General features: G+C 45.9%; 1 protein-coding gene across 1 annotated transcript in view; it reads left to right on the top strand.

Annotated features, from left to right (window-relative positions):
• The window catches only part of LOC121278804 (filamin A-interacting protein 1-like), a 286,735-nt gene that overhangs the window by 106,763 nt on the left and 159,369 nt on the right, over positions 1-20,603 (top strand). The window contains exon 6 of the mRNA XM_041189257.1: positions 14,153-14,293. Within this exon, the coding sequence (XP_041045191.1) occupies positions 14,153-14,293 (141 nt within the window). The remainder of the gene's footprint in view (positions 1-14,152; positions 14,294-20,603) is intronic.

Genomic DNA, 20,603 nt, shown 5'->3' with positions numbered 1-20,603 from the left:
TGTGTCAAGCAGGTTACAGACACAATGTTCGTGCATTGACCTTCATCCTTGACTGTTGGGACGTGGCAAGCCAGACACAGCGAGCCAGAGGCTTCGCGGCCATTGCTAGCTTCTCCCGTGTCCAGGGTGCAACAGACAGCACATGTGGCCATCATGTGGCCAGGGTGAGCCTGGTGCCTTTGTCAACAGGAAGGGCTTCCATTCCATGAACGTGCAGATGAACGTGTGTGATCACAGGTTGCTGATTCTACAAGTCTGTGCAAGGTACCCAGGCAGATTCCGCGAAGCCTTAATCCTCAGGCACTCCCAGGTGCTGGGGCTCTCAGTGCTCCAGCTGGGCTGGATGGATAGCTCCTGGGTGACAAGGGCTACCCCCTCAGAAGGTCGTTCATGATGCCTCTCCGGCATCCAAGAACAGAAACTGAGCAGCTGTACAATAAAAGCCACGCCTCCACAAGGGCTGTGGTGGAGAGAGCCAGTGGTCTTTTCAAGATGCGGTTCCAATGCTGGGACTGCTCACGGGGCACATTCCTGTAGCCCCCCAGATCGTGTGTCGCTGATAGTGGTTGCATGCTGCGTTCTCCAAAATCTTGCACTGGGAAGGGTGGGGGACACTGTGGAAGATGAAGACGTAGATGCATTGGCTGCAGATGCAAGCGAAGAGTCCAGCAGTGAGTCTGGGGATGAGCATGCACAGGGAAATGCTGAGGGGGTAGATGCTGACCCGGGCATACTCCAAGGAGGCAGAGACACCCGGGAGGCTTTAATCCAACAAACCTTCAGCTAGCACACCACAGATGGACCTCCAAGACAAGCCTGGGCTGTATGCTCCATATTTGAGACCTAAGTTCAAAATTTGCCTGGTTAGGAACATTAACTAAGGCCCTTGTTAATAAAGCTGAATGTACCACAAATCACTCATTACATTATATGAAACCATCCACCTGCAGAAGGAAAGAGGCAACCTCAACCATGGTGACATGACTGAAATTATTATTGCAACCAAAGAAACTTAATGAAACAAAATGAAAAAGTTGTTAAAAAATCACTAACTCATAAAAACCTCATTGTGAGCCAACACAAAAGCACCAGTGATAAACCCGGGTTCTACGTCTTGGTGCTGACTCCTCGCTGTCAGTGGCATCTGAGACAGCCTGCTGACTCTGCTGTCATGTTTGCCTCGATGACCTTGATGGTCGCCCTCTGGCCCGTGGAGCCTGTGCTGGCCCCGCCTGGGAGGGAGCTGCCAGTTCCACAGCTGGCATCACCCCAGTCATTGCAGCCTCACCGGATGCAACGGTCACTGGCAGAGGGGCTGAGGAGCCACTGCCCTCATCCGGAGCACCCTGAGAGGAGCCCACGGAGACGACAGGCAGCTGCTGCACCCAAGTGAGGTTGCTTCGGACCTCCCTGCTCACGGTGGATGGATGGGCACCAAGCTGGGAAACTTGATGCCCAGACCATCTCCCACACTGGCACTGACCAGCTGAGGTCAATGCTGATGTGAGGGCTTGCTGGTCCAAACGCATGCCCAGGAAGCCCTGATGGGTCTCCTGGAGGAGCCTCTCCACGAGAGTCGCCACTCACTCCATGGAGGACATGGTGCTTGGACATGAGGCTCACTGACACCAAGCCAAGCTTAGCCTCGTGTATCTCCCCCAGATGTTCCACACCCGGCCGCATTTTCTGCGCTTGCTGTGTCGCAGATAACTCCAGAGGCACATCATCAGGCACCAACTGAGCATATGCCTGGCCCCCTGCAGCCCTCCGACTGCTTGCGCCATGGACACTCTCTGACTCTGCCAGTTCCTCCAGCGACTGTGAAGTGCCCTCACCGCTGTGCCCTGGGACACTAGCTAACGTTCTAATACCCACCGAGGTGCTAGTATCTGCGCTGGTGTCTGCCTGGCAGAGATGGTGTGACGCTGGTGAGACTTCAGGACCCTCAGGTGTGGGAGGGGACCCCTGCTGCTCCTCCTCCCGGCCCTGCTTAGCTGATGCTGAAATGAAGAACAAGGACATTGGATTAGTTAACGTGGAGACGATGTCAATGTGTGTCCCTGTCCCCCGGATCATTATGTGCTCATACTTCTATAAGCAATGGTCAAGGCATGTTGCAAACTTCAATCACTGAACAATCAGCACTGCCATGGCTGCTGGGAGAACAATGGTGACCTCACTGCTGGGCAAATATACCTACCCATGGCACCCCAGCCTCACCGACACCAGTGGACCAGCCCGCATGGTGCCTCTCCAAATCTAGGGCCTCCTGCTCGAAGCGGCTGAGAATTGCTAACTGTGCCGGCCCGCCGGCAGTTTTCACCCGATTGGCAGCATTTTGTGCAATATTCTCCCCAAAAAGAGAGAAGAGCATTGATTGTGCTAATTGTACCTCTTCGCGGACGGCCCACCCCAACCAGAGTGGGACATTGCAGGGCTCCAGTGTCTTCTCAGCCCACTGCTGTTGAACACTCACATAAAGATGCTAGGCCCGTCCCCACCTTACCCTCACCCCCTTGGCCAAATGCTGCCTACATCACATCAGGCACCACACGGGGGAGCTGGGGGCAGGTTGGGGGGCGGGGGGGGGGTGGGGGGGAGGGGGAGGCACACCAGGCGGAAAGCCCACCTGCTGGGTTACGTGACCAATGCCAACATGTTACTCACCCTTCCTGAACGCAACAGGTCGTTGAAGCGCTTGCGACACTGGACCCAGGTGTGGGAGCTCACCACCTCTGCCACCTCCTCCCCGGCACGTTTGATCATGTTGGCGGGCTGCCTCCTCCCATCCAGGAGGCACCAGATACCAGGACCTCCCGCCATGCTGCCACCTCCTTGAGGACGGCATTGAGGCAATCATCGGAAATACGAGGGGCACAGTGCCCCCCCTGCCCTACCCTCATGTCTGGCCTACTCACCAGCAGCGCTCTGGGAAGCCCTTCCACTGGCCATCATTCGCAGCCTTTGAAAGGTTGCAGCAGCTTTTTAAAACAGGCCCCCAGGTCGCCATTGGACCCGGCGGTCATTGCAGACCTGCCGCTGCCCGCCCACTCCCGCTATCCTCGGGAGCTGCGTTTCACGCTGGGCTGGCCTTAATTGGCCCGCCTGTGTAAAATGGGTCAGCACCGCCCACTCCTGCTCTGCACCCCCTGCCAGCCAGAAAATTCAGCCCATGGAATGCTGTAAGAAACACACTCAATGAAGCACCAGCATTTTGAATTTACAATGTGGTTATTTCAAATTTATGGGAACCACAAAACACAACAGGTGGATGCCTGGTGCACTATTTGAAAAAGACTTACCTGAAGATAGTGAGGGGAGGAAAGAGACGGTGTGTGTGTGTATTATATAGGCCACACAAACAATAAAATGCACACACACACACACACACACACACACACACACACACACACCCCCCCCCCCCCCCCCCCCCCTCCCCCATTGCCTGGCCTGGGATAGCTGGAGCTGCCTGGATGAAGTTTTTTATGAGACCTGGTGGAGGACTGTGCCCAGGCAGTCCACGCCATCCCGAGTGAGGACATCTGCTTCTGCCTATCAGGAAGATCAGTACCAGAGACTTTTAATAATCGCTAGAAAGTGCAACCCTGCAGCACTCTCCCACCCACCAAGCCCAAGCCTGACTTTGAGTGGTGACCCCTTCCCTTTGTTTTCTCTCTCTCTCTCTTTAAGACTTGACCTGCGTTCTCCTGGAACTGCATTGAAGGGAGGAAGCCACTCTCCAAACCCAATCTAAAAGTGGGGTTTTTCCTTTTCAGTTCCATTCCGTGCAGATTAAGATCATAAGAATAAGATCATAAGAAATAGGAGCAGGAGTAGGCCTATCACCCCATCGAGCCTGCTCTGCCATTCAATAAAATCATGGCTTATCTGACTGTTGTCTTAACTCCATGTGCCTGCCAGCCCCTGATTATCCTCGATTCCCTTGTACAAGGCCATCATGAGGAACATCAGGCCTGAGACTTGGGGTGGGTAAACCTCGCAAAGCTTCAACAGTGACTTCAACTTTCCTGGCTCTGGGGTCCACAAGGACCTATTCGGGAATGGTTGCCTCTGCTGCTTCAGCTGCCTCTGCAGCCTTGTCACTGTTCGCTGTAATCACCATAAAACATGAGTGAGGAGCTACCCTTATCCCAACACAATGATTGGCACCTCAACCATCGGAACAGCCTCGAAAATGTATAGGAAGGCCATCCTTTTTTGGAAGTGGAAGTGGTGCACCTGCCCTCGAGAGAGAGGGCACACGGTGGGCAGGACCTTCCTGCTGGTACATCCTCTTGAGGCTAGTGTGCAGCAGACTGTCATCTCACCCTATATTCAGTGTGAGCTCCCCCTCCCCTGCCTTTGCCAACTGGAGGAAGTAAGGTCAGGGAGGGTGCCGATCCCGCCCTGCTTTAGAGAGACTAATCCCGACATGCCTTCTTTATTCAGCACCTAGTCTCTGTGGAGATGGCACAGGAGGACAATATGGAGGATTGATTCTCCATTTAGCATAGGGGATCACCTACTGTGGCTTCTTGATGTTGGACACTGAGTAGTGCCATGCTTGTAAGGAGGTTGGGCATAAATGATAAAACTGCCCCATCTCCTGGGTTGCTGACAAAACCCAGGCAACTGAGGGTGGCACCCATCGCCATTCGTCCTGCTGCTGCCATACCCAGATCCGAGCCCTTGGGCCTGCAGTCGGCAGCCAATGTCAATGCTGCTGTCAGTGGGGAGGGGTGGAATGTCTGCGCAGAAGGAAGGTGAGGTGAAGAACCAAATACCTCGATGCAACCCCCCCCCCCCCCCAAAAATTATGCAAACCTGCTGCATGTGTCCCCGTATGCGACTCTGGGTTGTGCCTAAGCCTGAAACGTGCCTACTTTGGTGGAATTTTCATATCTCAGTTGCAGTAGTGAAGGAGAAAGGAAGGGTGCATGCTGGAGGTCTCAGCAGACTTCGAGGTCTCCTTTCCTCTCCATCTCTCCTGGAAAAGGAGAAGAAGGTGCCACTCCTCAGATGTGGGAAAGAGCCTGGGTAAAGGATGTCCCTCTGCGTTCACCACGCACTATTCGTGGAAGACCTCCATCTCTTGTCTGGCCTTATCCTCTTGAGCATGTCAGAAGACCCTGCCCGAGGGTGGGATGGAGGATCCACCTGGTATAACCCAGTCACTCATTGCCAGGTTAGGCATCCTGGAGGCTGTGTTGGGTGAGTTCAATGAGGCTAAAGCTGCCTGCTCATGTACATGACCTGCTCGACCTGCTGCAGGATTCAAATAAAATGGCCCCACCCACTAGGTCACTGCTGCTGGTGGGGAAGGAAAGGACCCCTTTCTCTGTCTTAGACAGGAGTACTGGTCTTGGGGATGAAGCTTTTCCCTGTGTCAGCACATGCCCCGAATTCTGGGGCCTTGATCCGCTGCTTCCCTCTGGCCCAGCTCCCCTAGAGGAGCGCACGGAGGACCTGTCTGCTGTTGATCCTGCATTGGGATAGTGACAGAGGTAGGGTTGGCTGGCGCAGCTGAGCGGTGAGCGGGTTGGTTACTAATGGTGACAACCCAGAGGAGGACATGGCACTTGGTGGAGGGCACCATGGATGACTTGAAATCCATCGCGAGTGAGGCGGTGGACAATTGAGTGTTTTCTACTGAGTCTCCCCTCATCCCCCTTGTGGAACTCTGGGAATTCCTGGCCAACAGATTGTGAGAAGGTTCAGCTGGATCTTAACTGATGATTGGAGCTGGCACTGACTGACAGATCTATCTGTTCTGTTGCAAAGACTACGGGCATATGAGAAAAGTGAGCTGACTTGAGGTACACTGGTTCAAGACGTTCCTCACTAGGCTGCTGAAGGAGGGAGGATCATACGTGACTATGTTCCCTCCGCTCTGTGCAGTGTAGGTGGTGGTTACAGTATACTCTAGCCTGAAGGACAGCTATAGCCAGCCTCAACATCAAAGGCAGCTTCCTGTAAGAAAACCACACCTTTCAAGGTGACAAAACTATGCAGCTCCTAGAGTGGCATGGACTGGTCTAGATGAGCCAGCTCACCTCCATTTCTGTCTTGCTGGCCCTGCATTTTCAGCTGGAGATCTTAGAGGTTGAAGAATCTGTGCAAGGTTGCTTGCTTCACCTCCCCAACCAGCTAGGGCATGTGCCTCTTCACTTCATGAATGTCTACGTTCTCCAGGCTGGCATATGCAGTAAGCACGCTCCTTTGAAGAAGAAGCTCCATCTTAGCTCCATTGTCATATTTGATCTTTTCCTCAGGGGAGATTTCAACTGTTACCTCGAGGTGAGGGACCGCTCTGGTTCCTCGCACTGCCAGGTGGTGATGGAGAAGTTGAGGGACTGGGCCAGGCACTACGACTTGGTGAACATTTGGTGAAATCTCCAGACCTACTCCAGCGCTTTCACTTTCGTGAGGTCTGTAGGAGGGTCCAAAATTGACTACCTTTACGTTTCTTGGGCATATGTCTCCTACTTTCCGGCAACCTCTGTGCAGGCAGTGCAGTGCTTGGAGCACTGCCTGGTGTGGGCGCAGCTGGTTTCCCTCTCTGCTTGGGTGGGCTCTGTATACTGGCATTATACCTTTACTTCTGGAGGATGAGTGGTTCTGGGTCTTCGATTCTGGTTTGACTGGAGAAAGAACCAGGGAGGTTTCCTCTCCTTGAAGTTATGGTGGAATGTGGGCTAGGCTCACATCAGAACATCTTCTTTCGGGAGGACACAAAAGGGTCAATAAGAAGGCAGAAGGCCAGGTTCCAGAGGTTGGAAAAAAGGTGCTCAACCTGGAGTTCCACCTTGGTCAGGCCGTTAAAGACCCTGCCCTGTGGAAGGCCTAGGGAGAGAAGAAGGATGTGCTAGGTGCACCTCAAGGCATGTTCATGAGTTTGTGGATCAGGCTCCTCCAGAACCTGGACTGAGGCTCCCCCTTCTACTTCCTGGAAAAAAGGCTGGGAGTCTGTAAGCAGCTTCTGGGGCTGCTGGCTGCCACCAGGTCCCCGGTGTCCAACATTAGTGTCCAGGCCTGAGCCTATTATAGTACTCTGTTCTCTTGGGATGCTCACAGGAGGAACAGCTGAAGATTGGCCCAGAGAACGTACAGCATCTCAGTGCTCTGCTTAGACTGGCGAAGCTGACTGGTGCCCACGACAGGTTTTTGAGGGGCATGTCCTCTGGGCTGGAATGGTTGACAGTGGAGTAATGAGCAAGAATGTCTTGTTGAGTGACTGCGCACAGGTCCTGGGGAAAGTCTGGCGACTGGGGAGATGGCCCTCTGTTGGCACAGGGCCATCAGTGTCCTGCTGCCCAAGAGGGGTGAACTCAACCTGCTTACGAACTGGCACCCAGCCTCTCTCCTCTTCACGGACTACAAGATTTTTGTCAGGGCCAAGCCTGCTTGCCTTGGCGTCTTGCTGACCCGCATGACCCAACCTGACCCATCCTACATGTTCCCAGCTGGACAATCCATGACAACATCCATTTGATCCAGGACCTGGTCCACTGTTAACAGAGAGCTGGTTTGTCGGTTGCCATCCTTTCCTCACTTGAAGCCTTTTGCCTGGAGCATTATCCAGTTCCTTTACTTGGGAGCATACCTTAATTCTGGCCAGAATGCCTGGCTATTGAACTAGCAAGAGCTGGAAGCCAAGATAAGCACTCACCGAGGGCGCTGGATAGGACTGCTCTGAGTGCTGTATACTGTGACTAAATTGCATTTATAACATTACTAGAAGATTTTTTTGTGGATTGGCAAGTTTAAGGATACTGCTTTATAAGGACACGAAGATTATATCATTTTTTCATTCATGCATGGGATGTGAACATCGCTGGCTAGGCCAGCATTTATTACCCATCCCTAATTGCCCTTGAGATGAAGTGTACAATGCATTTTTCTGCTGCTAAAGAATAGGTGAATGTTTCCTTAATCATTCTTAAAATCAGCTGTGCGGTCAATTACAGATAAGACAACTCTGTTTTTTAAATATTTAAACCTACAGAATTTAATTGTCAATATACAGAGGTTGTGATGAATCATGGTTTGATTCTTAATTTTGCTGATTGTAAGGCATCAGTTTTAGATTCCGGTCAGAAAATGGGCAGCTTTAGGCAAATGACTTTTTCTTTTTAATTTATAGGTATACAGCATTATCCCATGTAGATGAGAATTTTAGTTCAGTTTTCCACATCGGATAAATTAAGGGTATTAACCTGAGCTTTGCAAACAAGCAAAGTATTATACATATAGAGATGGGGCAGAATTTTCTGTCTACTGGGCGGGTGGGCCAATTAAGGCTCGCTCAGCATGATGTCCGATGGGAAGCGCTATGCGCTTCCTGTGCAGGTGGGGGGGTGAGATTCCCCAAAAGCGAGAGTGTGCTCTTTCATGCATGTGTACAAAAGAGCGCACATCTTCCTGAGGCTAAGTGCTACCTCAGGGAGATCGCTGACACTTGTACAAACATTAAAAATAGAAAAATAAAATCCTTAACATGCCCCCCTCATGTGACAATGTCACATGAGATGGGACGTGTTCATAAATTACACTGAAACTTTATTAAACTTATAAAATCCCTACATGAAACCTCGTCTCGCCGGTGGATGAGGTTTCATGTTTTTTCTATTGCCCGCCGGGGCTCCTGGCCTGCCCACCAACCTTAAGGTTGGACGGGCAGGTCCTTTAATTGTTTCAATGATCCTGTTAATGGCCTCAATTGGCCATTGACAGATCAGCGGGCACACAGCTGATTTTGCTGCGGGCCTGTTTTCCTGAAGATTTACCTACGTCATTTTACGCATCGGCGAGTGGGCCCCGCCCCCTGCTCGCCGATGGCAAAATTCTGCCCATGGTGTCCTCCATATTATATGCTGCATGCACCACCAAAGTGGTCTTGTAGATTGCTGCATTGCACTATGAATTTGGAAACCTTAGGCATTGGGAAAAAATATATAAGGAATAACTTCTTTTTAAGCTATTTAGTGATATTACATTGCAATAATCCCATGATTCTTTGCAGTGTAAAAAGCTTAACCACCCTGCAACATTAGTTAATTTTTCTTCATTTAGGCTGAATATTGGTGCTTATTCTCAAGTAATCCTGCTTGGGAAAACAAAATGTTACACTACCAATTTCCCTGACTAATTTTTTTCACTGCTCCTTTAGATGCTTCAATTTTTACAGACTTCCTGTTATATCTTTCCAGGATTGTTGCTAGATTTCTTTTCATCTTATTAAATTCTTCCAGTTTTTCAATAATGGCCGTTACCTATTTCAGTTGTAAACATGGGATTTTACCTTGCTGCATAGCCTTGACTAAAGTCTGTCATTGAAATGTGATTACAGGACCTGCAACCACAAGGTTTTCCTGCTCAAGGACCTAGCCTTTGGCTCAGGTACCCTGTGGCACTAGGTACAGCTCCAGCTTCACTCTCTCAGGTTATCACATCTAGTCCAACCCACAAGGTACATGGGTGTGTGCTTGTTTGACATTTTTCATCAATGTAGGAGAGAATCATGGCAGAGGCTTAGGCATGGGAGACAATCATTAGGGGTTACTCTGTATAAATTCAAACTGACCTGCTGCACTTTTGCAGCGTGATTTGTTCTAGTTACCTGAGGGAACCTTACTTAGTGGGTATATCCTTCTGTTATTTGTGACAGATGCACAGATAACAGAATCTGTGTATGTCTGAATCAAAGGGACTGATTTTACTTACAATTTTATGTATTCCTCAGAAAGTTGGAAGAGTACAATCATTTATTTGATATTTGAGCAATGATCCAGGTTCCTTTGCAAAGATTTGTTCAAGAAGGCAACATGATCTCAAGGCATTTGGACAGCATATCCAAGAATCTTTCAATAGATTCAGAAGATGCCTACTTTTACATTGTTGCTTAGCAATGTCACCATATGTGTCACAGCTTTTGTTCCAGTGTCTTATTTGGCAGTATAACATGCCTTCAATTGTCCTTTCATTCCAAGATTGTTCAGAAATGGCTAAATATTGTTGTATTGTGTTCTTAAATGATCAATTCTTAAAAATACTTTGTCACAACACCATTTAAACAGTCCTCCACAAATTTGCTTTGCATCCCAGGAGTTTGGTTTCATTGACCACTATAAGTTTCATCTGTAGATATAACAAGATGTCACATTTGTAGATAGCTATCTGTGTACTATATTGGAATCCTGCCTCCAGATTAGTTTGCAGAACTGGTTAGTGCTAGATTCATATTCTTGACCAGATATTGGTGTCTATTTTCAGCAACCTATTCAAGATTTCTACATTTGAAATTACTGTGTAAGTGGTCTGCCTACAGGCTATCATTATTCTAGTAAATGAAAGGGTTCTGCTGTGCATGTGAGATACTAGCCCCAAGTGTTGAATGTTCTCCAGGTGGGCTTGTTATTGACATTGCCTGCTCAATATTAGTTGCATTCCACCCATCATAAACTTAATGGCCTGAACATCACTTGCATGGACAACCCTAAGCAGGCTCAAAACTAAAAATTGCCGTTGATGGGTACAAAGTATGTGAGGGTTGGGTCTGAGGCTGGTCACATGGAGATAACCTCCAGTACGCAGTGCCCTGGCCAATATTTATGCCTCAGTCAAAATGTTTTTTTTTAAAAAGAGCAGATTAACTGCTCATTGCCACATTGCTATTTGCAGAAACTTATTGAGGAGAAATTGGCTGTCATGTTTCCTACACTACAACAGTGACAACACATCAAAATAAAAAGTCCTTAATTGGCTGCAAACCTTAAGGGCATTTTGAAGTTGTAAACAGCACTATATAACTGCACTCAAAGCACTGGAGAAGTATCACCAGCAGTGCCTTCACAAGATCCTCCAAATCTAGTGGCAAAAGAGATGGTCCAACAACAGCGTCCTCTCCTGAGCCAACATGCCAAGTGTTGAAATGCTACTTACGCACAACCAGCTCTGCTGGGCAGGACATGTCATTCGCATGCCTGACACCAGACTCCTGAAGCAACTGTTTTACTCGAATCTCAGTCATGGCAGGAGGCTCCCATGAGGACAGTGGAAAAACTTTAGGGGTGTCCTCAAAGCATCCCTGAAGAGATCAAACACCCCTGCTGATTCATGGGAGTCCCCATCTTTTGATCTTTCAAAATGGAGAAGCTTCATTTGGGAAGGCACCGAACACATCAAGAAGCTTCATCGAGAGCACGCAGAGGAAAAGTCGAGGCATCCCAGCCATCTCAGTAGCCATCAAACTAGAACTGAAGCAAATCATCCTCAGTCCCAAGGGACTGCCTAAGAAGAAGGAAATAAATGAAAGTCTTTCTTTCTTTAGTGGCACTATTGAATGCCAGTGGGAAGTGGTTAAACTTTCTGTTGTTCGATATAGTCATTGACTGGCACGTATGCAGTATATATTTTACTTGCCACTTGTCAGTCTAATCCTGGATGTTTTTTGGGTTCTGCTGTAGGCTGGCATGGGCTACTTTAGTATTGGAGGAGCTATGAAAGGATGTGAATACTGTGAAGTTGTAAGCAGTAGAGCTGTTTGCTAATATTGTTAAGAGAGTTGCATCAATGAAGCATATGAAGGTCATTGGTCCGAAGATGGTTTCCTTAGGCGTTGCTGCAGTGATGTTGTTAGGATTGTGATGAATGTGCCTGACAACCACAGGCATCTTTCTTTCATGTCAGGTATGACTTCAGCACTGGAGAGTTTGCCTATTAGCATGCATTGACTTAAGTTTTGTCCAAGTTCCTTTGTACCATATTTGATTGAATGCTGCCATAGTGCCGAACGTAGATTCGTTACAATGATGCTTGGGTTGGGAAATTGTAATTTTGAGGAACAATATGAGATACTAGGATAATTTCCACTGGAGCAAAGAAGATCAACAGGAAATTTAATTGAGTTTGTTAAAATTATGAAGGATTTTGCTAGTGTTGTGAGATAGTTGGAAAGTTAGCTATGAGTGCTCATCAGTTTAAAAATGTCACTTAGAGTAAAGAAAGAAGGGGGAATTTCTTTGCATTGTTGTTGGAGCATGGATTGCTTTACTAAAATGTTTGGTTAAGGCAAAGATTGTAGCATATATTACTGGAAAGTTGATTAAATATTTGATGTGGAAGGGCACACAATGGAAATGCAGGATTCATTTGGTTTGTTCTGCAAAGAACAAGCTCAGATATGATACGTTGAATTACCTCCTTTTTGTGCTGTGAACTTCTATGGTTCTATGCTCATTAGAAAAAAAAATACCCTACATTTATCCTGGTGTACCCTTACCCTGGTAGCTAATTTTCCTCCTGTAAGGAAGCTCCAGGTAAGAGGAATTTTATTTGTGCTCTTGAAGTATTTCAGTAACTCTCAAGAAATACTAAAACGTTTGCTTTCAGAAGCAAGCTTTCCAAAGTTGTTTGTCTTTGCAGAGAAAATTTGCTACTTACTGTTGAGTGTAAGTGAATGATTCACTTCCTGCACCTAGAACCACATGAGGCAGACGAAACGCATACTTGCATCTGTTTCTGTAGCTAGTTTTTTCTGGACCAAGTTGCCAGAGGCTTGAGGGGTGCCACTCCACATCAAGCATTGCTAACAGGACACTCTCCCGCTCTTACCGCCTGCCATTGACATATTAGAAGGATTTACAAGTTGAAAATCAATTGTTTGGCCACGTTATGAATGCACCTTCTGTGGCCATCAAGCCCTGGAGTGGAACTCAAATCTGGAGCTGTTGGCTCAAAGGCACTGCACCACAACATCTCCTGAATGTCAAATGATCTTCAGATAAAAATAAAATGTGATATAATTGCAGTGTTTACCTATAATTGGCTCAAATACTATTAAATTACTATTGCTGCCAAGAATTTAAAAATTAATCATTAAAATTTTTAATCATAAAATTAAATACCTGCTAATCTTGGTTTTAATCACATTTTATGAATGTATTTACTGCATCTGTCTCTTTCAAGTTTGTTTTATACATATCTTTAAATAAATCAATGGAGTATTACCACAAACTGTTAATAAATGAATAAATAGATTTAAAAATCGTTTTAATAATGAAAACACAAAACCAAGCCTCACTGAACTATAACACAGCCTCAGTTCAGCATACTGAACTGAGCCACTATGTGAAAAGGACACCTGAGCCCTATTGCTTGCTATTAGTTACATCACAAATCTCAAGTTTAAAAAAAAACATTAAAAAAACTCCAAAAATATTAACACGTTAATTACAGAATTTAACTACAATTAATTAAAATGCTAGTATATGAATATTATTTTGATTAGTATGTTCTAACTCGTAAAGTGTCAGCTTTTGGCTAACTTGGACTTTATCCTAAAATATTTACAGTGGAATTTAAACACAATTAATAACAATATGTAGAAATTGATTATCTTGGCAAGGTTTACAGCTTGCTTTAATTGCTTAAAATAGCATTTGTCAGTTTTATGTTTTATTGACAAACTTTATCGATTTATCTGATTTTTGACTTTGTCTTGTCTCTGGTACATAAGGTTCACATGTGCTGTTGAAATGGGAAATGGTTGTATTGATTTCCTTAACTTCAGCTGAAATGCTAAAGATTTTTGGATAAGCTTTCTCATTACTTAAGCCAAAATCAATGTGAAAGAGCTTCTTTTAATGAAAGAGCAGCCTGAGCACCTACTACAGAAATGGAGTCCTGTTCATCCTTTGCTTTAGGTATTGATCACCTAGGCTGTTTTACTGATGTCCAATTGGTTGACTTTGTCGTTCAGCTTTGTGTGTAAACTTGCAGCTTCAGAAAAGAAAAGGCATGATACAGAGATGACAAATGAAATCCTATTCCTGCAACAGAAAAAGGTGGGTTCCTTGTTGAGGTTTAGCTCTAAGCTATTCTGTGTAACTTATATTGAATGATTGTCTTAAATGTGTGATCTACTAGCACAACAATACAAGTACTTGCATGGAAGGCACATTTATGTTCGTACAAGAGAAATAAAGGAATGTTGATTGAGTTTTCAGTTTGTCAATTGTGGATAGTATTTTCTGATTTAGGAGAAGAGATCAAGAATCAGTATTCGGTCTTCCTTTGCTGAAAGTACGTTCGTAGTAACATTAATATATTTTCTTTGGCTAATGTTATTAATTATTTGTTGGATTTCTTTCAGCTTGAAGCAAAGGAACACAGGATTCATTATCTTCAAAAAGAGCAGCCAAACAAGAAGACAGAAGCTCATGGTAGGACAGCTCAGCAAGAACAGAATGAACTGGATGTTGATTGCAAGTCACTTCAGCCGGCACAACATAAGGTATTTTGCATAGCTATCATTAACTGTCCTGTACTACATAAATTATCTAATTACTCGTGTTAATTAAGTGAAAGGGACTTATTGACATGTGAGTCAGATAGCAGTATCATGGTAATCTGTTCTGAATTTATTAATTTTCAATTAATGGTCTTTTCACGTAAGCTTCCTAATTTCAAAATCTGCAAAGCTACATAGAATTATTTTGTATACAGAACATTATGTTTTTGACTCATAACTGAGTCAACATTTATATAATGCACCATGGATTGGCACTTTCTGAGCAGAATATTTAGCTGTTGGTCAGTCTGCATTTTTTTCCTGTTATTTCAAACGTCAGTGAGTGTCAAACTATTCAAAGTGTTGGCAATCGATTTATATAGTTTCTGTACATAGAGACCAGAAGGAAGTCAATATTTTAAAAGCCGTACACTGGCAACAAGAACGCACTGAAATGGAGTAGTGGCATTTTTGGTGCATTCTTCCTCATCTCTATTTCCCCGTCAGCATAACAGCAGCCAAATTGATCCAGGCATACTTGAGTGTATGCTGTAAATTGCACCGAAATTTTTATTTGTGTAATCTTAGAGGGCCGAGTCATACATATTTTTTCATCAGCCTCAAATTTTGGAGGAGCATACCTGACATAGTGATTCTTCATTTATACCAGAATATTAGAATCTGTGCTGTTGAAGTTAATAGAACAAGCAGCTGAGAAGTATCCATCATTTTGGAGTGGGTTGAGGCCTTGACTTGTTTATTTTAAAACTTTCGGTGCTAGTTGTGTTCATATATTGTATGACACATTGCTTGAAATTTATTTGAAAATGTTTCATTTTGAAATGATTTATTTCTAATTATTCTGTTGTGATTGACATGGATACATAATCCAATGAATCTTTCTTTAAGAATTATTGAAGCTTTTTCTTTCATTAGCACCTATATTATAATCATTATTTAATTATTGATTGTTTTATACTCATTCATATTAGCATAAACACACAAGCAACAAAAGAGAAAAAGTGTTTTATACAGAGGTACAATGACAATGCCTATGTTATATTTGAAATTACTTTGATATGCTCATCCATATTGCCACTCCTCTTGTAATTACTTACCTTGAAATCCAGCCGCTGCTAACCCGCCTGACCTTCCAGCTCAGGCCGGGTGAGACCTGTGTAGTTTTGCACACTCCTGGAGCCTACAGTTGAGGGCAGCTCAGTCGCAAGTGAGCAAGCCATGCCCCCTTTTTTACAGCATTAGCTGCCATAAACCAGAGAAGTTTAAAGGTCTTTTACAAGCCAGGAAGAAGGTAAGTGTGTAAGGTAAGTGGATAGGATTTGGGGAAGTGGGGAGGGTTGAGTCGGCCTAGGGTTGGGGGAGGGGAAGGGGGGTGGTTGTTGGGTTGGGCCTTGGTGGAGGGGGAGGGGGAGCAGCATGGGAGAGATGGGGGGTAGTATCAGGCCCGGAGTCAGGAGTCGGGTCGGGCCTGGGAGAGTAGAGTCGGGTCAGGGGTGGGGTGTGGAGTTGGGTGTAGGGAGTTGGGTAGTTGGGTCAGGGTTGGGAGTCGGGAGCCGGGAACCGGGAGCCGGGTCAGATCTGGTGATGGGGTAGGGTATTCAGGTGAGTATTGGTGAAGAGTCCTGTGGGAAGTCGGGGGGGTAGCTTGGGGTGGTAGTGGGGGACTGTGGGAGTCCCGTTGGGGTGGTGGGGGGGGCTTTCGTCGGGGGGGGGTCAATATGGGTCAGTACAATAGTTACCCAGAAGCTGGAAATGGTTTTAATTCTTTCACCCGTTTCTGGGTAACTATTGCTGTAACAAAGTCAGAACCATACAAAGTTTATGATTTAAAGCACATTTTCAGATGGTTCCCATTGCAGGGGAACTGCCCATCAGAATTTTGAACTTACTGGGCAATCTCCGTGCAACCATTACATGGGAACTTTGGGGGTGATTCCCCAACGCATCTTTTTACCCCCAAATACACTGCCCTGGAGCTTGGAAGTTACAGGCCAGTAAGTTGAGAGGGTAAGTGAAGAGGAAAATGTGATTGGCAAAGAGAGAATATGCTAATAGAATGACAGTTAACAACCCAAAAATCTTCTGCTGGTATGTAAATAGTAAGTTGGTAGTAAGAGGCTGTCCTATTAGGTACAAAGAGGGTGGTATATGCTTAGAGGCATAGGGCAAGGTTAGAATACTTAATGAGTACTTTGTATTAGTGTTTACTAAGGAAGAGGATGCTGACAAAATATCGGTAGAAGTGAAGATGGTTCAGGTATTGAATGGAGGGAAAATTGATAAGCTATACTAGATATATTAGCAAGATATACCAGAAAGGTCGAATGTGCTTATAAGGGATAAATTGCCTGTTTGGGATGATTTGTATCCCAGGTTGCTAAGGGAAGTGGGGCTGGAGATAGCGAAGGAGCTTGCCATAATCTTCCAATCTTCCCCAGACAGAAGGAAGGTGCCAGAGGATTGGAGAGTGGCAAATATGACGCTCTTATTCAAGAAAGGGTGTAAGGACATTCCGAGTAACTACAGCCTGGTCAGTTTAACCTCAGTGGTGGATAAGGCTTTCATCAGGGAAAAACTCAACAGGCACTTGAAGAGGTTTGAGTTAATTACAGAGACCCAGCATGGATTTGTAAAAGGCAGATTGTGCTTTACTAATCTAATTGAGTTTCTTGATGAAGTAATAGAAGGTTGATGAAGGACTGAATGTTGTCTATTTTAAGAAAGTGTTTGAAAATACCACATAAAAGGCAGGCTAACAAAATTGAGGCTTATCAAATAGGAGGGTCATTGTTAGCTTGGATTAAAAAAAAATGAATTAAGGCAGAAAACTGCGAGCTGTGGTAAATAGTAGTTTTTCAGACTAGAGGATGGTAGTGGTGTTCCCAAAGGTTAATGCAAGGACCGCTACTGGAAATGTTTGAATTGGGAGCACATCGTGTACTGAGTTGGTAATAGAGCGAGGTAGGATGAGTAGAAAAAAATAATTCCATTATGAGAATTTGACTAAACTTGGGAATTTGTAGCAGAAGGGATGGAGTAATATTCTTGGGTCACGTGGACTGCAGCGGTTAAAGAAGGTGCTTCATGACCACCTTCTTGAGGGCTACGAAGGATGGAAAATATATTCTGACATGTCTGGTGATGTTCTGATTCTGAGAATTAATTTTAATAAGCAGTTTAATTTCAATTTAAATGACTAAGGAATTTCTGGTCCTGCCCAAGGTGGGAAACGCCACAGGTGGGACAGAAAATTTGGAGAGGCAGCCAAAAGTCCATTGACTTTCAATGCATGGAAGCGATAGGACTGGAAAATCACAGCCAAAAAGTCTGAACCTATGCAACATTTATAGTAAAATGGCAACACAGGAAATAGCTATATCACATGTTCCTGCAGAATGTGGGAGTTTTGAGTCACAAATATTAATTTGGACAAACACAACTGCAAACTTTCAGTGCATAGAAGCGATGGTACTGGAAAATCACAGCCAAAAAGGCATATCTGTGCCTCAGGAATATAAGTTTTAAGTTTTAAAGGTTAATGAAGTGGAGAAATCATTTTTATGACATGTCCCCTCATGTGAAACTGCCACATGTGCATTAATTTTAATAAAAATTTGTGTGGAAATTTAAAATCATTCATGAAACCTCATCCCGCCCGAGGATGAGGTTCCATGAAAAATGCGAAGGCCGCCTCGGCTCTTCGCTGGCCCACCAACCTTAGGGTTGGACAGGCAGCTGAGGTAATTGCTCAATTGCCTTTTTTATGGCCTTTGACAGTTTGGTGGGTGCGCCGGCTGCGCGCCCGCCGAACTGAGAATCTAAATGATGTGTGGTGATGTCGGGATGCATGCCCAATGTCACCCCGCTTCATTTTACAGCTCGGCGAGCTGAAGATTCAGGCCTATGTTGCTGTTCATTCACTGTTGCTGCGTCAAAACCCTGGAATTTCCTTCTTGGATGCTGATCTTGAGTACCCGAACACTGAGATTTAGGAGCTGGCGAGTAATGTGGCCCGAGTCAACAAGAAGACCTGCACCAACCTCCACCACCTGCTGCTCACCATCAGCAATGACAAGGTGCTTATCAAGCTGCCGGGAGAAACCACCATAGCCCTGAACATCATGGCCGTGCTACTGCCCAAATAAACCAGACATCTTAGCAAGGTTTATGCCTGAAGGGGAAAGATCAGAAAAAGATCAAAACATAATGCGAATAAAAAATTTTAAAGAAAAAATATACCACCCAATGTATGGCTAAAAACCATAATCTTGTGGTACAGCAGCCCCCCACTGTCAAAACCTCAGTTCTTCCCAGATCCCACTTCCCCTGCCGTAAGTCAGCAAACGGCCAACTTGCAGGCTGTCTGGACCGTTCCCATCCCCTTCAAGCCTGGTGGAAATGTACCTACATAGGACTGTGTACCAGCTCCCATCCCAGTCTCGGGGCCAATCCCTGACGCCCTTGCAAGCCTTGGCCCTACACACCCAACCCTCAGGCCTCGGCCCCCTCCTCCAAGCCCGCCATCCGAACAGCCTATCTGCACTCCCGTCCAGTCTTGCCCCCCTCCTCCCCCAACCCTCTCTGTCTAACCCCCTTCCCCAGCACCCCCCTCTGTCCATGTCCACCTCTTCCTCTGTCTCCCCCTCATCCGCCTCTCCCAACCCCTCCCTCCCTGTCCCCCTCCTGCTCCCTCCATGTCCTCCTCCCCCTCCCTCCTTGTACCCCTCTGCCCCGTCCCCCCTCTCTCTCTCCATCTCCCTCTATCTCTTTCTCCCCGTCTCCACCTCTTTCTCTGTCTTCCCTCTCTTCTTCCCCTCTCACCCTGTCTCTCCTTCTCCTCTCTCTCTCTCTCTGTCTCCCTCTCTCCATCTGCCTTCCTCTCTCTCTCCATCTTCGTCTCCCTCTCTTTCTCCATCTCTGTCTCCCTCTCTCTATCCCCCTATGTCTATCTCTCTCCCCCTATCTTTCTGCCCCCTTGCTGTCTGTCTGTCTCTTTCTCTCGTTGTCTCTCACTCCCTCTCTCTCACTGTCTCACTTGCTCCCTCTTTCTCTCTGCCACCAACCCCCCACCCCCCTGCTATCTCCCAGCTGATGTTACAACTGGACAAGCCTGATCCCAGAGTAGAACCCAGCTTGATAGATCCCAACTTTTAATTTGTTTGGATACGTGGAGAGTGGCTACTGAGCAGAGTCACTGGAGTTAGCTGATGAACTTTTAACAAAAGAATAAAACATTTAGTTAACAAGAAAAGATGAACTATATTACAGTACTCCTTCACCCACAACTATACCTTTACAGACATGTACAGATTTGTAAGGATAGCACAAATTACAAAAGCTATCTTTTACTGTAATGTTCACAGTAAGTACACAGTCCATGTAAACGAGTCGATGACCTGTGGTCAGACACCCCACACTCTGAAACAAAGTTACAAATGCCACCTCAACCAGATGCTATGGATCTCTCAACTCCCCCCAAATACTTGTCACACCATGAGCCAACCAGCCTCACTGAACTCTGTCTTTCACGTGAGGGTTTCCAACCTCCACTCTCCAAGAACTCGCTTTGGAATCGTCTCTCAAACTAACGCTTTCTCTCAGACGCCTTCCGCAAGTGTCCACTTCCAGTGTTTTGAACCCTCCGTCCGATGTTCCTCTCCCCATGGGTCACCGCATGCTTTCAAGCTGTCTCCCATGCATTCTCTCTCACCGACTCAGCTGTCAACAGTACACCACTGCTTCACATGCCCATAACAAAAAGTTACAGACCTTCAACCATCTCTTTGGACCTTCTGGCCTCCCACTAGCCTTTATATCACTTTTAAATCTGCTTCCCACGTTGTTTGTCTCTTTAAGCCGGAAGCCTTTCTCTGCTCCTCACTCTTAACTTCACCTAACATGACCTTTTCCAGGTTCCAGTCCTTCCTTTGACTAGAAGGTCTTCTTGGGACTTTCTCCTTTTCCACTCCCCTGGATTTGGGGACTTTCTTCTTTAGCTTGGGACTTGCTATCTGTCTCTTCTAGGTTGCTTCTGTTTGGCAGCTGTCTTCAAACTGAACTGAAAGCTGCCGTTTGTGTGGGGGTGGGACCTGCCTCCCTGGACCCCTGTTGCAAGGCAGGTTTTTTCTACTTGTGTTTGCTTTAACTTCTCTTAGAGTTGAAAAATTAATTAGAAATGCAGGCACCTTTTAAAGTGAAACTGAAACTTAACTTGACCTTTTCTTAACACACAAATATAGAAATACAAATCAAACTTAAAGCTAAATCTCATGTTGAACACCCATAAATACAA

Source organism: Carcharodon carcharias, chromosome 6, assembly GCF_017639515.1.
Source record: "Carcharodon carcharias isolate sCarCar2 chromosome 6, sCarCar2.pri, whole genome shotgun sequence".
NCBI lineage: Eukaryota > Metazoa > Chordata > Chondrichthyes > Lamniformes > Lamnidae > Carcharodon > Carcharodon carcharias.
Note: the sequence above shows the minus strand (reverse complement) of the source record. Positions and strands in the feature narration are given on the sequence as shown.